Raw genomic sequence first — 16,478 nt, forward strand, 5'->3', positions numbered from 1 at the left:
TGTGTGCATATGTGTTTGTGTGCATGTACGTGTGTGTGTGTGTGTGTAACTCCCTCTCACCCCTGCTCCAGGCTATATGCGGCCCTGAGGTGGATCTATGGAGCTGTGGAGTGATTCTGTATGCGTTGCTGTGTGCTACTCTACCCTTTGATGATGAGCATGTCCCTTCTCTGTTTAAGAAGACCAGAGGAGGGGTGTTCTACATCCCAGAGTACCTGACTCACCCTGTGGCCTCTCTTCTCATGCTCATGATGCAGGTTGACCCGCTGAAGAGAGCCACGATCAAAGACATCAGGCACCTACATTTAAAAAACCCTCTAACTATCTATAACCATGTAACCCCTCATCACATAGCTGATAAGCAGCAAATACATTTCCTAAAGTTATTGAAGGTGAAGCCAAAGCAAATTACTGTCTAACATGTGACTTGTTTCCATTCCATCCATTCATTCCACTCACTCCATTTATATTCTTCATTTCATAATCATAGCAGACTTTTAATGAATCTTTCTTTTTTTTTTTTTAATAACCATGTATGAATTATTTTAAAGAACAAATGAACTAGTCGCATGTTAGACACAGATATGACATATACATAATGCATAACCACGTATAAAAGCTTAGTAGTCATTTTGAGCCTCAATGTTTGACCTCCTGTACTGTAGTTGACCGCCTGACCTCCTGTACTGTAGTTGACCGCCTGACCCCCTCCACATACTCTCTCTCTCTTTCTCTCTCTCCCCATCTCTCTCTCTCTCTCTCTCTCTCTCTCTCTCTCTCTCTCACACACACACACAAACACATACACACACACTGAATTAACTGGATCAACATTGTTTGATTAACTTCCCAGGAAAAGATCTCAACGAAAACAAGACTCATCACAATTTCTCTAAAGCATAATTATGATTTATTAATATGGTTATGTTATTTATTAATATGCTTATCTATCTTATCCTGTTATTACTTTTGTATTACTACTACTACTTAAACAAAATGATTAAGTATTGAGTAAACACATGGGCACAGTCCATTCAGTCAGTAAGAAGTTGAGCTGTCACTCAAGCCCATCAATGCAGCCAAGTCCAGAATCCCCGGAAAGGCCTCCCCCTCTGTGAAGAGCCACTGCAGGTCGGGGCTCACACACTGCCTCTTTTGTGGAGGCTCCACCACCTCTTCATGCTGCCTCTTTTGTGAAGGCTCCACCACCTCTTTCTCTCTGCTCTCTGTCCGGGTCTTTCTCTTCCTCAGCTTTTTCACTCTCTGCTCGTAGACCTCACGCTCCAAGGAGCGGACCCACTTAGCGTAGTCCTCCCGCTCTGCGTGGAAGCAGTACCGCCTCCCGTTCTCCTCCTCAGACAGGTCGCTGTTGGACTGTAGCTGTGAGAGGTGGTTCTGTTCGATGGAGATGACCTGGTTGAACAAGTTCTCTTGGCACTGCTCTATGTAGTCCAACTGTTGGAAACTGAGCGTGTCAGCCTGTACCGGAGTCCGAAGGCAAGGAACGGAAGGCTGTAGAAAAAAGATAATCTGACTTGTTTCTGGCAAACATTTTTTAAATGGTTTCACAATTTCACAATTTCTTTAAACTGTTATGACTGTAATGAGAGTTTAGTAAATAGAGAGGTACTCACTACATCAGGGGGCACCTGAGGTGGGCATGGTCCAGTGGGGTGGTTCCCCACCATGATAGGAGACTGAGGATGGCCAGGTTATATTTTGTAGAACTTTTAGCATGTTATATTCAATCATCTTACATGCAGACAATCTGACTTGTTTCTGGCAATCATTTCTCAAATGGTGCAACATTTCACACAAATTGACTATGAATTAAAAGTGTTTTTTAACTGTGATGATGGTTTGATAGATAGAGAGGTACTCACTGGAGTCCTGAACTGAGGCTGGGGGGTCCACCATCCTCTCCTCTCTTCAGCAGGGAGCACCTGGGGTGGGCATGGTGCAGTGGGTGGGTATCCGACCATGGTGGGAGGCTGAGAGTGGTTGAATGTCCCCATGTATCTCAGATCCTCCACTGCAATTGTCCCAGGCTGTAGAAAATGAAGTTAGGATATGTTTTGGTGAACCTTTACCATGTTAAATTCACTCATGCCACATGCAGATAATCTGACTTGTTTCTGGCAATTATTTGTCAAATGGTGCAACATTTCACACAAATTGATTATGAATTGAAAGTGTTTTTTAACTGTGATGAGAGTTTGGTAGATAGAGAGGTACTCACTGGAGCCCTGAACTGAGGCTGGGGGGTCCACCATCCTCTCCCCTCTGCAGCAGGGAGCATCTGGGGTGGGCATGGTCCAGTGGGGGGGTACCCCACCATGGTGAGAGGCTGAGGGTAGTTGAATGTCCCCACATGTCTGAGTTCCTTCACTGCGATTGCTCCAGGGGGCTGTAGAAAAAAAAATTGAATAAGAATAATTATATAATAAGAAAATAATTAAGATGTACACTGACTGTATAATATAGTACAGACTGTATAGTCTAAAGATCTTGCTAGGAGATAAAAAGAGAGGCACTTAAGTTTTGGACGACTATTACGATGGTAAATGTTGTCAACCCACTTGCGGATTAACCGTCTTATTTCTATTTCACTCTTACTTAACAGTATTGAGAGTCTGGTAGAGAGAGAGGTACTCACTGAAGCAGTGAACTGAGGCTGGGGTGACCGCCTTTCTTCCTCCTCTCCAACACAGCGCTCACGGAAATGGCTTGGTACATAGTGGGGGTCCTCTGCCAGGGAAGTGATCTCCCGCACTGGCGGGGAAGATCCAGAAGAGGAAGGCTGTAGAAGATGAACATATTATAAAAAATATTAATTACAAAAAAAGAAAAGAAAATGAACATATTATGAAATAAGGCAATTGGTAGGATATTGTAATATTCAGTCGAAAGATCTTGCTGTGAGATAAAATGAGAGGTACTTACTGTAGAAACAGTGTACTCAGTCTCAGGTGTCTGCAGGTCTTCCTCCCTTGAATCAGACAGAGGGCTCGGTGGAGGTGAGACCTCCTCTTCTTCCTCCTGTACCACCAGTGGTCTAGGGGGCTGCACAATCTGCAGTTTGAAATTGCCCACATATCTCAGAGTCTGCCCGTGAAGATTCACTGGGGTCGCGATGAGAGGGCCTGACAAGAACTGCTGAACCCAAGGCTCTGGCTGATCTGAAAGACACAAACACATGGTATTAGCACTTAACAAGCAGTGGTGTAAGCACATACTCATTCTGAACATGGAATATTGAGAAGTACTTGAAAATAAGCCTAGGCAATGACCTTACTTTAGAAGCAAATGCTGTTTGAAACTCACCATTGTTGATGGAATTTGATGGTTGTCCAGGAAGCTGTCTTCCTTGTCCCTTCCTTGGTTCAGAGGGGTCAATTTGCTGGAAATAGAAGCTCATTTTGCAAAACTGGAATCTTATATTGCAGAAATGAATTGCTTGTCTAGCTTTGGGGTTGTTGCTACCAAAACTGAATTCTAAATCAACATCGGAGCTTATCAACGTCAACATTCTAGATTCAAACATTCTAGTATTGTGACGTCACAAACCTTTTAGTGTTGTGATGTTTCACCATTCAGAATCATGATGGAATTGATATAGATTGGGATAAACGGGACATTATACAATGATGATCATCTGTTTACAATAGGGAGTTTCTAGATGTAGAGATAATGTTGATCGAGGATTGACTATCTTTCATGACTCATTGTGAGTTGAAGTTCACATTACAGTGCACTTTGTCAAATTGAGGCTGGAAATTCCTAGAATAGTCCTGTAGTTTTTCTTTTGTCCATTAGTGAGCAAAAAAACAGATGTCCCAAGGAGATAGAATACTGAATTTATGTAATTTCCCTAGGAGTGACCAACCAGTCGTGTGTGTGTGTTTGTGTCTCAGGGAACATCAGTGGTTCAAGCAGGACCTGCCGGAGTACCAGTTCCCTGAGGACCTGTCGTATGATGCCACCATTCTAGATGAGGAGGCGGTCACAGAGGTGTGTGAGAAGTTTGAGAGCATCGAGTCAGAGGTCATGTCCGGACTGTACAGCGGAGACCCCGAGGTAGAGTTGGCCACCATCATAAATATCAGAAAGGTATCATAAATACTTAATTGAATGTTGTGAGTTTTTTCAATAGTTCTCAATCATACAAATAAAAAATAACATCAATATTTCCCACATTTTATTTATGTCTCCACCTATTTTACTCCATCCCACTCCTCCTTTTCCGCTCCCCCCAGGACCAGCTTGCCGTAGCCTACCACCTGATCATCGACAACCGGCACATCATGACCCAGATGACCCATGACACATCCAGCCTGACCCAGGGCTCCTTCATGGACGATGGCATGCCCTTGCCCCCCGGGGTCAAACCCCACCCAGAGAGGATGCCCCCTCTGCTGGTCGACAGCCCTGGTGCCCGCTGGATGACCTCAACACCACCAGACCCAAACACCTGGCCAAGTCCAAGTGGCTCCTGGGCATCAGGAGCCAGAGCCGGCCCTACATCATGGCCTAGGTCTACAGAGACCATGAGACAGATGCAGTATGACAGACAATATTAAGTATGCTGTGTAAATCAGTTGTTCTTCTCTTGATCACAGGCACACGTCACTGACATTTTGCAATAGCTGCCTAGCTACATAGCCTACCAGCTAACATTAACAATGCGCTATTCTTCAAGTTCAATTAATATAATATTGATCGTTACTAATTATGCGTTCTCCACATTATTCCATTACAATAAATTTACCCACATCACGGCCTTTCGCAATTTTTAATGGGCCTACATTTATTTCGGCTATTTGGTAGCTACGGTCAGCCTCCCTGTTGGCTACCCATTGACTGACGTGTAATTGACCATACAAATTGTAAATGGAAACACGCCTCTGAGAGAAACACTGGAGTGGCTCTTAAAAGAGCCTTTGGGAATTTTTCTTTCAGATCAGTCTGCCACTGGTCATCTTAGGCGCGCTCTCCACGGATGCGACGGGCCAGCTGGATGTCTTTGGGCATGATGGTCACTCTTTTGGCGTGGATGGCGCACAGGTTGGTGTCCTCGAACAGACCGACCAGATAAGCCTCACTAGCCTCCTGCAGGGCCATTACAGCCGAGCTCTGGAAACGCAAGTCGGTCTTGAAATCCTGTGCGATTTCTCTCACCAGGCGCTGGAAGGGCAGCTTGCGGATCAGCAGCTCTGTGGATTTCTGGTAACGACGGATCTCCCTCAGAGCCACGGTGCCGGGCCTGTAACGATGAGGCTTCTTCACGCCGCCGGTGGCAGGGGCGCTCTTACGGGCAGCCTTGGTGGCGAGCTGCTTCCTAGGAGCTTTGCCACCAGTGGACTTGCGAGCGGTTTGCTTAGTTCTGGCCATGACGCTATCTTTCGTCTTTTACAGTCGAGGTATAGATAGTCAGATTACCATGTGCAGTTTATAAAGCCGGCAACCGTCGTGCTCCGATTGGGCGAAAATATCGACGAGCTCATTGGCCCGTTGTCACCTCCTTCTTCGGCTGTCATTGGACACGAGCCCCGTCCACCCTTGCCGCCATAAATTCAAACCCTAAACCCCTGCCGCTCCCTCCTTGGCGCGCATTCTTCGTTGTTTGTTTTTCCCCCAAATATAGTTAATCTATTCTCGGATGCATCAAGTTTGAGGCTGAATATGATTAACATTAACATGTTCATTATCAACATCATCATTAACTTCATTACACAATATCCTTTGTAAAAGGTACAGTGTTTAAGTGTAATCTTGAAAACAAATGTATTTTTGAAAGCCAAAGCTGTTCTTAACAGTTGGCTTCAAAGAGATGCATCTATATTTGAAACAATGTTACTGACAAAAACGGAAAGTTTGTCAATGATCTCATTTTTTATAGCTGTCTCGCTCCGCTTATAGAAAATGTCAACCAAGTAAACTTCAATTATATGGAAGAATGTTTTAAAACCCTATGAGGATGGAGGATTGGCCTCATGATGCGTGCGGCTAAATGTCTGTATTGTGTTTTCTCTGCCTCATGTGTAGTCTACATCGTGAAGTACCCTTAACCTAGTCAGCGCAGCTCAAGAGGGATGGAGGAACGCATTGCACTTTTGGAGACACAAGTGGTTGGCTCTTAAAAGAGCCTTTGGGGATGAGTAGTAACGCTGCAGAATTTACTTGGCTTTGACGGCCTTCTCGGTCTTCTTGGGGAGCAGCACTGCCTGGATATTGGGCAGCACACCACCCTGAGCGATCGTCACACCGCCCAGCAGTTTGTTCAGCTCCTCGTCGTTACGGACGGCCAACTGCAGGTGACGGGGAATGATACGAGTCTTCTTGTTGTCGCGGGCGGCATTGCCGGCCAACTCCAGGATCTCAGCAGTCAGATACTCGAGCACGGCGGCCAAGTAAACCGGCGCGCCAGCGCCCACACGCTGGGCATAGTTGCCCTTGCGTAGGAGCCTGTGCACACGACCCACCGGGAACTGGAGTCCAGCGCGGGAAGAACGGGTCTTTGCCTTGGCCCTCGCCTTGCCTCCGGTTTTACCTCTTCCAGACATGTTTGATTCGGACAAGTTTCTGAAATGACTTGAGTCATGTGAGTGTCGTTCTTATAGCTCGCCCCAACCGGCGCTCATTGGCCACCGGGCGGGAGTAACCTCATCCAATCGGCAAGGGGAGACGCACTAAGTCGTCGGACCTACAATTCAAAATTGTCCCCCATATATTTAAAGTAAGTTGTTACGTGTGTTAAGTTTGAATTACATATTTAAATATTTACTCAAATAAAAATGATACAAAGTTGTTTTTTTCATCCTGAAACTCCTTGGCCTTGGTTTATTTTCTGTGAAGGACACTTGCTAAGTCGTTGGACCGACAATTCAAACTCGTCCCACGTATATCTGAACTAAGTTTTTTACGTGCATTAGGTTTGAACTACACCTGTATATGTTGAGATTTAAACAAATGGGTGTACTTTGGCATAGCCTCCTCCTTTCCCCTCTCAATTCAATTCAAAGGGCTTTATTGGCATAGGAAACAACCGTTTACATTGCCAATCCAAGTGAAATTACAAATAAACAAAAATGAAATAACCAATAAAAAATAACAACAAACATTCCAAGGATAATAAACGTAAAACAATGTCAACGTTTTGGCATTTATATGATTATATTATTGACGATGTACAATGTGTTGATTCAATGTGCATCTATTTAAAGTACTAAATGAAAAATAAATACATAGTTAAATAACGACTGTATTTACAGTTGTGTTTGTGCTCCACTAATTGCCCCTTTTCTATGACAACAGTTCACAAATTGTGCTGCTATGATGGAACACTGTGGTATTTCTCCTAGCAGATATGGGCGTTTATTCAGGTTTAATTTGTTTTTCGAATTCTTTGTGGGTCTGTGTGTGAGGGAAATATGTGTCTCTAATATGATCATACATTTGGCAGGAGGTTAGGGAGTGTAGCTCAGTTTCCACCTCATTTTGTGGACAGTGTCAACAGCCTGTCTATTCTTGGGAGCCAAGTCTGCCTATGGCAAACTTTCTCGATAGCAAGGCTATGCTCGCTGAGTCTGTACATAGTCAAAGCTTTTCTTAGTGTTGGGTCAGTCACAGTGGTCAGGTATTCTGTAACTATGTGCTCTCTGTGTAGGGTCAAATAGCATTCCAGTTAGCTTTGTTTTTTTTGGTTGATTCTTTCCAATGGGTCAATTAAGTGTATTACCCTCTCGCAGACAGATGGACCTACGGAGACAGTACGGAGACAGTAGCATTAACGTTTGCGTGTGTAGAAGCCTGTGTAGAAGCTTGTCCTAATTGTTAATTCCATCATAGCTGGTACTTCAATCTTAAGTATAAGTGTTATTATTCCCATGTGTATCATCAGTAGTTCAGCGTGAACTTCATTCAAATAAACTTGATTTGAGAAAGTTGTCTGGGTACATGGATGCACTTTTTTTATGGAAAGGTGGGTGGCTCTTAAAAGAGCCTTTTTGTGGTACATGTCGAAATGAACAGTGTTGAATGTCTACTTCTTCTTGGGGCAGCCTTCTTTGCCTTGGCTACCTTGGTGGCCTTTTTGGAGCTCTTAGCCGGAGCCTTCTTGACAGCTGCGGCTTTCTTGGTCTTCTTGGGGCTCTTGGTGGCCTTTTAACCTTCTTGGCTGTCGCGGGCTTCCATGCCTTCTTGGGAGACTTCTGAGCAGCAGCGGTCTTCTTTTCCACTGCCTTCTTGGGGGTCACCTTCTTGGGTTTCAGGGCGACGGTTTCCTCTCATCTTCATCTTCTACAGTACAGGTCTACTGTGAGGAAGTCTCCAATAAATTGCCATATAAAACCAGCATTGTAATCACTCCTGACACACGATAAACCTTTGATTGGTGCTCTGTGTCGTCCCTCTTGAAGATAAGACATCCAAATGTATTGTATTTATTCTGAATATGAATAGACTGACGATGAAGACACCAACAATATCAACAGCCTAAGGATGATGATTATTAATACAATAGACTGTAAGTAGCCTTATTGTTGCATTATCCTCTCACTAATAAAAACGTTATTTATGTAGCACTCAACGTGCTTCACTTAAAAGAAACCAAATAAAATCGGGAAATTAGAAAATAACACGGAAATCAGAATAAAACAGGTCAAAAGAGGACCAAGTTTGCAAAAATGCAGGAATTCATACACAAATGGTTTCGTCAAGTTAAATGGAAACACAGGCCTAATAAAGAAATTAAACTGGACTACTCCAAGTCACTGCACACCTGGCACAAATTTGCCAGCCTAATGTCATCAGGATGAAATGAAGGCATGTTACAAATAGACAAGTGGGCTGTTGGTGGTAGGCTAATTTCTTGATGGTACGAGATCACCCGTATGTGCATTCTGTTCGAGACCGTTTAACTCATGTCCATATATTATATATAATTTTTTAAACCACCTTTGTCCCGACAAATCGGCCAAGCGTGTACACCGTGTTCACTGTATCCATAGAGGAAGCCGTTTATTAGAGACAACTACTGACTACACCACTCCAGCAGTCGAACTAGACAGGCAGAGGGAGAGAAAAAACAAAAAGGCACCCTAAATCTCCGACACGCTCAGCCCGCGCTCATGGCACAATGTAACGACTAGAAATCACTGAACATCTTAACATCGAGTTATTAAACGTTGACACTATAACATCGACTCCAATGTAACGAGTAATGTAACGTCATCTCTATGGAATTGCTCTCATCGACAGGGTGGGCGGCTCTTAAAAGAGCCTTTGGGGGTTAGCAGAGCAGGCGAAAAGCGCTGTTTACTTGGAGCTGGTGTACTTGGTCACAGCCTTGGTGCCCTCGGACACGGCGTGCTTGGCCAGCTCACCGGGGAGGAGCAGACGCACGGCGGTCTGGATCTCCCTGGAGGTGATGGTAGAACGCTTGTTGTAGTGAGCCAGGCGAGAGGACTCGCCGGCGATGCGCTCGAAGATGTCGTTGACGAAAGAATTCATGATTCCCATGGCCTTGGAGGAAATGCCGGTGTCGGGGTGGACCTGCTTCAGAACCTTGTACACGTAGATGGCGTAGCTCTCCTTCCTGGACTTTCTACGCTTCTTGCCGCCTTTGCCGGCAGTCTTGGTGACGGCTTTCTTGGAGCCCTTCTTGGGCGCGGATTTTGCAGGCTCAGGCATGATGATGTTTCGTAGCTTCACAGACACGAATGAGAGGGCAGCGTTTGCTCACCCGCTAAATAAAGGGGGAGCTATGCAAATTAAGTGTCTCTAGACGCACGGAGTTGGTGGCTTCGAAAATCCCAGTTTTGCTCTGGTGCTCAAAACAGACGTTTGCGTCACGGACAAAGAACATTATCTATGTGCGCGCGAGGTCCGCACCCCCAAATACCTCCTTCGTTTCCTATGGCGAGATATCTAACATGTAGAAAAATATTAATTAATACGTAAAGAACAAAGAGAAGAATGAGAACGATAATACGACAGGGAATGATTACACAAAGTCCATCATAGTCCAATACTTTGTATGCATTTAAGTGAATGTCCCATGTCACGGAAATATGAGAACGATATGCGCAGCTCTCTATACAGTGCATAGAGCCAACGGAGATGTTGATCTGGTCATTTAGTCATCCTAAGCATCCATTTCGCGGTCACAGTGATTGCTTTTTTTTTTTTGTCCTAACCTTATCTACCTCAACACTCAAGTTAGTCCGAGCGGGACAGAAATAGAAGTGCCAATAACACTTGACAACGATTACAAACAAGCACAACATGTGTGTGAAGCAATAATGACAATTATGTTTCGGTCGGCTCAAATTTCTGAGAACAGGTCTACGGGCCGGGTGGGTTTTGGATTGAGTATTGTGCTAGTGTTACAACACGACAAACAATTTGGTGTGGGGCCTGGCTATAGACTATCCGTACCCTTATCTCCCCACGTCCTCCTAAACAACCGATTAGTGAGACGATTCCAAAAACCTTTAATTTCCGTATTCGCCCTTGTTTGACGGGGTTCCGAGGACAATCGCACATGTGAGGCCAGTATTGCCAACTCCTCAGTAAGGAAAGTAGCTATTGGCTGTCCTAAAAGTCGCTAAATGACGTCATTGCCTAATTTGCATAATATCTCATTTGCATGTAATTGTAATGGACGCTGTAGGAGAGAGGAATAACGTAGTGGGAGAGACAAAAAGTGAGTGCTTTTTACCACACTCATCTGACTGAATAATCTCTCGACTTCAGCATTCGAGTGGGGCAAGGACAACACAGACACAGCAGCCATGGCAAGTTCCTGAAACGGGTTGATATCAGCTGCATCCCTGAACTTCTAAATCTCATTCCAGAAGCCCACTGTGTTTTTTGTTTCATCAATCTTGTCTATCTCTGCAGGAGAGTAGCCAAGGAGCTTGGCTATTTTTTCTATTTCTCCCAGGCTCTTGTTGTGGTTTAGAGTTTCCTCTACATTGAAAACTGAAATGTACTGCAATGCTTCGATGTTGTCCGGCAGTCTCACCCTCAACTCGTTAGTGAGGGAGATGGTGAAGGCTACACACCTCTTTTGGACATTGTTCTTGTCCTCAGGCGCAAGGTGGAGCTCAGCTGCCTTTTACTCAAAAAGGTAACCAAGGGATGGTTTGGGACTGATGTATCCATCAATTGGCTCTTTGAGTACATCAATATTTGCCAGTGGATTCAGCACCCTGCTTCTCACAGACTTTATCAGGCTAACCAAGCTGTCAAGAAGTTTAACAGGATCTACCTGCTCTCCCTCAAAAGCCTTGATGGCCAAATGTACCTCACCCAGCACTGACTTCAAAAAAGTCAGATACAAGATGTTTTGAGGATGGAGAGGTACATGGAGTATAAAACCTATGCTTCCCCAATGTGATCACATGCTAGCATGGAACAGTGTTCAGCAATAGCTAATGCCATGGTGGCTTCAGCCTTTTTTGCAGAGTCAATTTATTTTATTTTTTTACTCATTAATGGCAGCTTGCTTTGGGTGGGACAGTTATAAGGCTTTGCCTTTTGAATATGTCTTTGAGTTGTCATGTGTTTTTTTTATATCACAGAGTTTGGCGTAGAAATCAGCCTTACGATACATGCAGTATGCCCGTGTATCATCTCCAATAAACGGCTTCAACCAGCCTTTGAATTCAGGGTTTGATCCTCACTCCTTTCTGTATTTTTGAGCGTACAGTTTAGACATGATGAGCTAGCTAGGTAGATGTTTAGCTTATGTCACAGAGAGGTACACACACAGTGGACGAGGTGAGTATGTGACTGAGGCTGTGTGAGTCAAATGCAGTAATTTAGTTTAGTGTGACAGTGAAGAAACATTTACATCCTGCTCTGTAAGCTAGGGCGGGATCAGCGGCGGCTTTGCGCACGCGCAATTCATTCACAAGTCTCCAATAACACCAGAAAAAGTCGCTAGATTTGTCGCTAGTCGCTTTTGACAAAGTCGCTAAAAGGATTTGGAAAGTCGCCAAGTTGGCAACACTGTGTGAGGCGAGACGCTCCAACTAAGCCTGTTTAGTACGTAAAAAACATGGAATCAACCCTTATGTTGAGATGGGTGGCGGCTCTTAAAAGAGCCTTTAGATTTCAAGTCGGGTGGTTGGGATTCAGAATCGTTTAACCGCCGAAGCCGTACAGGGTGCGTCCCTGGCGCTTCAGAGCATAGACAACGTCCATGGCGGTGACGGTCTTCCTCTTGGCATGCTCGGTGTAGGTGACGGCGTCACGGATCACGTTCTCCAGGAACACCTTCAACACACCGCGGGTCTCTTCGTAGATCAGACCAGAGATACGCTTAACACCCCCACGGCGAGCCAGGCGGCGAATAGCGGGCTTGGTGATTCCCTGGATGTTGTCGCGGAGAACTTTGCGATGACGCTTGGCGCCTCCTTTTCCGAGTCCTTTACCTCCTTTTCCTCTGCCAGACATTTTCACGTGTTCGGTATGAATACAGAATAAGTTCACGTTGTAATTTGGGGCGAATTTATCTCCGCTATGAGGACGTGATTGAGACCAACCTTTACAAGAAGAGCGCGCTTTCGCCCGCCTCTTTTTTGTTCCGGGGGGGGGTTGTTGGAGAGGGAGGGAACTTCTGCTAGGGACAAACCAGTAGGATGGAATTGCAGTGCACGAATCGCAATTCGATGCCTGCTATTGGTCAGTTCCTTCACTGGTCCATGCTGTTTGTATTTACGACACATCCAGATTTCCGCTGTCGAAATAAAGCACTCGTCACAAAAGGAATGCTTTATCCATGATAGGAATTGCATTTGTTTATTTTTATTTTCTAGACTGTCTATGGATGGCACATGATGCAAAACTATTTCTTCGAATGATAATTTAAATCATAATGTAGATTTCATTATGCATGACATCCTTTGAAAAATGAACATCAACCACCTGAAAATTAACATTTATAAGTCATTTCGGTAACACTTTATTGCATGCATGTTTAGCTCCTATGTTGTACATATTAGGTATTGTGAGGAATATGCGGCTCAGCTATTTGATTCTCTTGGAAATGTTATCTCTATTGATTCTTCTGATCAAGAACTCTGATAGAACTCTCAAATGCACTCAATAAGTTTAACTGAGTCCATCTTAATGCAAGGATAATAGTCCATGTGGTTTTGGAATTAATATCTTTATTTGTATAGGGTCTCTGATTTGCCGAGTGATTAATGGCAACAAAATGTATGAATCCATTTTAAATTGAGTCTATAACACAACAAAATTTGGAAAGAGTGAAGGGGTCTGAATACTTTCCGAAGGCAGTGTATAAGGTTGGAAAGATAGACTGTTAGAAGGTTATATCGATCGAAAGATGAGTCTGGGGTAGTTCAGTGGTTGCCAAGAGAGGGCATTGTTGTGTAATAATTCTAAGAATGTGTTCTGCAGGTTTCCTGTTGTGTTTATTTATGTTAAAATGTGGCAGTTTTTGAGTTACAAAAAGCTGAATAGTTTCAGAAGTTTAATAGGTATCAAATATATTTTATCTGAGTTGATAATTTGGAGTTCTTGACACATTTTACAGTTGAAATGATGTGAATAGGTTAAAAGGTGTAGGAGCAGCAGTGGTTAAACAAATGCATATTTTGGTTTCCATAGACATCCATGTTAACAATTGCATAGTTTAAAAAGTTGAATAGGTATCTAAACCAAAAATCATAGCAATGCGTGTTAGATAGCTTAAATGCTGGGGGAGGAGTAGCAGATGGAAGAATTGGAATATTAATACAGTGGAACCTCGAGATACGAATGCCCCAATATACGAATGTTTTGAGTTACGAATTGAAATTTCGTAGAATTTGTGCTCTGAGATACGAATGAAAATTTGAGATACGAATCCTTTTTTTTCGCGAGAAGTGGCATCCGCGCGCGAGAACTGGCAGCCGCCTGCACACGAACCCTCTTTTTAAATTGATTTGAGATACGAATCTTTTGACTTACGAAGGAGTCTCGGAACGGATTAAATTCGTATCTCGAGGTTCCACTGTAATAATAATTATGTTGAAGAACAATAAGTTTGAGTTGCTGAAGCAAGACTACCTAATAACTAGAAAAAGAAGTTCCAGAAGAGACTGTATGCTTGCATGGTCTTATTTTTGGTAGTTTAAAGAAGTAGATTTGCCGGGAAGGTGAAAGAAAGTGAGACTTATTTTAGTACCAGATAAAGTTAAAGATGGTTTGATTAGTGGGTTGGATAGATGGATGAATGGTTGGTTGGTTTGTTGGTTGAATGAATTAATTGATAGATGATAGATGTTTAGATAAACGTTTGACAGATGAGAGAGGGTTAGATATATGGAAAGACAGATAGAGGGGATGGATAGATGAGAGAGTGTAAATATAGATAGACAAACATTTATAGGTTAATCAGTATGGGTTAGGAGGTTAGTTAGATAGAATGTTGTAAGGTTGGAGTGGGTGAAAAAATTTGGTTTGCAAAGTCTTATTTTGATAGTTTGAAGGTGGTTTGGATGATAGATAGATTTGCTGGGAAGTTGAAAGAAAGTGAGTCTTATTTTAGTAGCGGATGAAGTTAAACATGGTTTGATTGTTGGATGGATGGATGAATGGTTAGTTGATAGATGATAGATAGTTAGAGAGACATCTCCATACCTCCATGCCATACATAAAAGAGATGAGTCAATGGTATGACAGTTATCAGCCATCGTTACGAAATTCAGCTATTGTGTTTCTGCATGCACGCATGATTCGAAGAGGCAGCCACCAGAGACAGAAAGGCAAAAAATCAGTGAGTCCACTCCCCTAGAACACCCCTGGTAGTAACAACATATTTATATGCACACCGAGTGTCGCTTAGGACACTCCATTTTAGAAAGCGCCTTTTTTATGGACCAAAACAGAGTTCGTAAATTAAATATTTATTTCAAGGGATCTCATTCCCTGTTCGCTACCTTTTAAATAAAGTCATTACAACGAGTAGGAAGCTTTTAGAAAGCTTGAACGTTACATACTGTACTGGACCTTTAAAGGGAAGATTGCACAATATATATCCACAAATCTAACAACATAGATAAATGATATTCCATCTATACTGCCTGTGTCTCTATGATAATGTTACTATACAAAATAAAATGATAAACTTATGTTTTCGTATTTTGAATTATATGTATAAAAAACTCATATACCAACACAATATTGCTTTGATTATGTCAAGAAGATAACGAGCTAAACGATAGCCAGTTAGCTAACTGTTCCATAGCCACATTGCTAGCTATCAGCAAAAAACGGATTCAGATTCACTAAATAAACCATCCGACCAGCTACTATCCAACAAAACATGTATTGACAGCTGTCAATCACACATATCTGGCATGGTGTTTCGGAATGGAATAAGATAGCTACAACATCTCCATCAACAGAATACATTACATTTAGCTAAATAAATGGTCAAATGCCATTTCGGATTGATGTCCTTATTTATTTCAAGGTATGTCTTTATTTTTGCTAAACTGCCTGATCATTTTAGCCATTATAATTGGATTGTTTGCTGCTAGTAGCACTCAGGTTAGCATGTGGCTAGCTATAGCTAGAGTTTTAGGCAGGTTGGTTATAGCAGTGTCTACTATGATGGTATAGGTTTATGTTGATTTTGTGTAACAGTGCGAGAAATGTTTTCAAGAGATGTCAGAGATACTTCGCCTGTGAAAAGAGATTCGTTACCTTGTCAGTCGAAACAACTTGTGTGACAGAAATTTGCAGAAAAAAGAACATGTTTGGGGAGATAAAAGCATTGTTCTTGGATGAAATGACCTGATGAAAGAGACTCAGCTGGGATGTGTATTTGAAGATACTGTTGCAACCTTGACAGACTGTACCTTGATGATCCTCCAACCATTCCATGTCTGAAGCCTCTACAATGATGCAAGAAGCTAAATTAGAGAGAGAAAGTGTGTGTGTGTGTGTGTGTGTGTGTGTGTGTGTGTGTGTGTGTTACCAACTATACCTATACACTGATAATAACCAATACAATTAAAAGGGTTAACATTTTGAATGGACACCTTCATAAGAGGGTCCGGGACATCGTTCAGGGTGACCTGGTTCAAATCATCTGAATGCTAAAAGGAGCAGAAATGAGAGGTACTTCAAGTATTCCATTGATCACAGTCACAAACAACACACAGATGTTTCTGTAATACATACTATATTCTATCAAATAATGGCTACATCATATATTTGGCATAAGAGACTGTTTCTGTATCGAGATGCAGTGAGTTCCAACATAACTGTACATGGATACTACTGAATGACCTTCTTGTTAGGTTTCCGGTTCCTCCTTGGTAGAGACCCAAATTCAGTCCTCAGATTTTTAAGGACTTTCTTCTGGTCCTCCTGATTGGTGAGCAGGACACCATTGCTGTATGCAAGCTCATTCAGTGGCCTCAATTTACCCTGTCAGGCACAAGAGACAAACCACA

At 43.0% G+C, this 16,478-nt stretch overlaps 5 protein-coding genes across 5 annotated transcripts in view; 1 reads left to right on the plus strand and 4 right to left on the minus strand.

The window, feature by feature from the left end:
- The window catches only part of LOC310808416 (uncharacterized protein), a 211,979-nt gene that overhangs the window by 37,070 nt on the left and 158,431 nt on the right, over window positions 1-16,478 (plus strand). The window lies entirely within an intron of this gene.
- LOC310808449 (histone H3.2) lies at window positions 4,981-5,457 on the minus strand (the record flags this gene model as incomplete). Its single annotated transcript, XM_083675354.1, has 1 exon — window positions 4,981-5,457. Exon 1 carries the CDS (start codon window positions 5,389-5,391, stop codon window positions 4,981-4,983), a length of 411 nt encoding a protein of 136 aa, XP_083531480.1. The 5' UTR covers window positions 5,392-5,457.
- Window positions 6,177-6,563, minus strand: LOC310808428 (histone H2A; the record flags this gene model as incomplete). Its single annotated transcript, XM_083675333.1, has 1 exon — window positions 6,177-6,563. One exon carries the CDS (start codon window positions 6,561-6,563, stop codon window positions 6,177-6,179), a length of 387 nt encoding a protein of 128 aa, XP_083531459.1.
- LOC310808433 (histone H2B) lies at window positions 9,316-9,690 on the minus strand (the record flags this gene model as incomplete). The annotated part of the gene is made up of 1 exon (XM_083675338.1): window positions 9,316-9,690. The coding sequence occupies one exon, from the start codon at window positions 9,688-9,690 to the stop codon at window positions 9,316-9,318; it is 375 nt and encodes a 124-aa protein (XP_083531464.1).
- Window positions 12,081-12,462, minus strand: LOC310808439 (histone H4; the record flags this gene model as incomplete). The annotated part of the gene is made up of 1 exon (XM_083675344.1): window positions 12,081-12,462. One exon carries the CDS (start codon window positions 12,460-12,462, stop codon window positions 12,151-12,153), a length of 312 nt encoding a protein of 103 aa, XP_083531470.1. The 3' UTR covers window positions 12,081-12,150.

This window comes from Argentina silus, assembly GCF_951799395.1.
Source record: "Argentina silus genome assembly, chromosome: 8".
Lineage (NCBI taxonomy): Eukaryota > Metazoa > Chordata > Actinopteri > Argentiniformes > Argentinidae > Argentina > Argentina silus.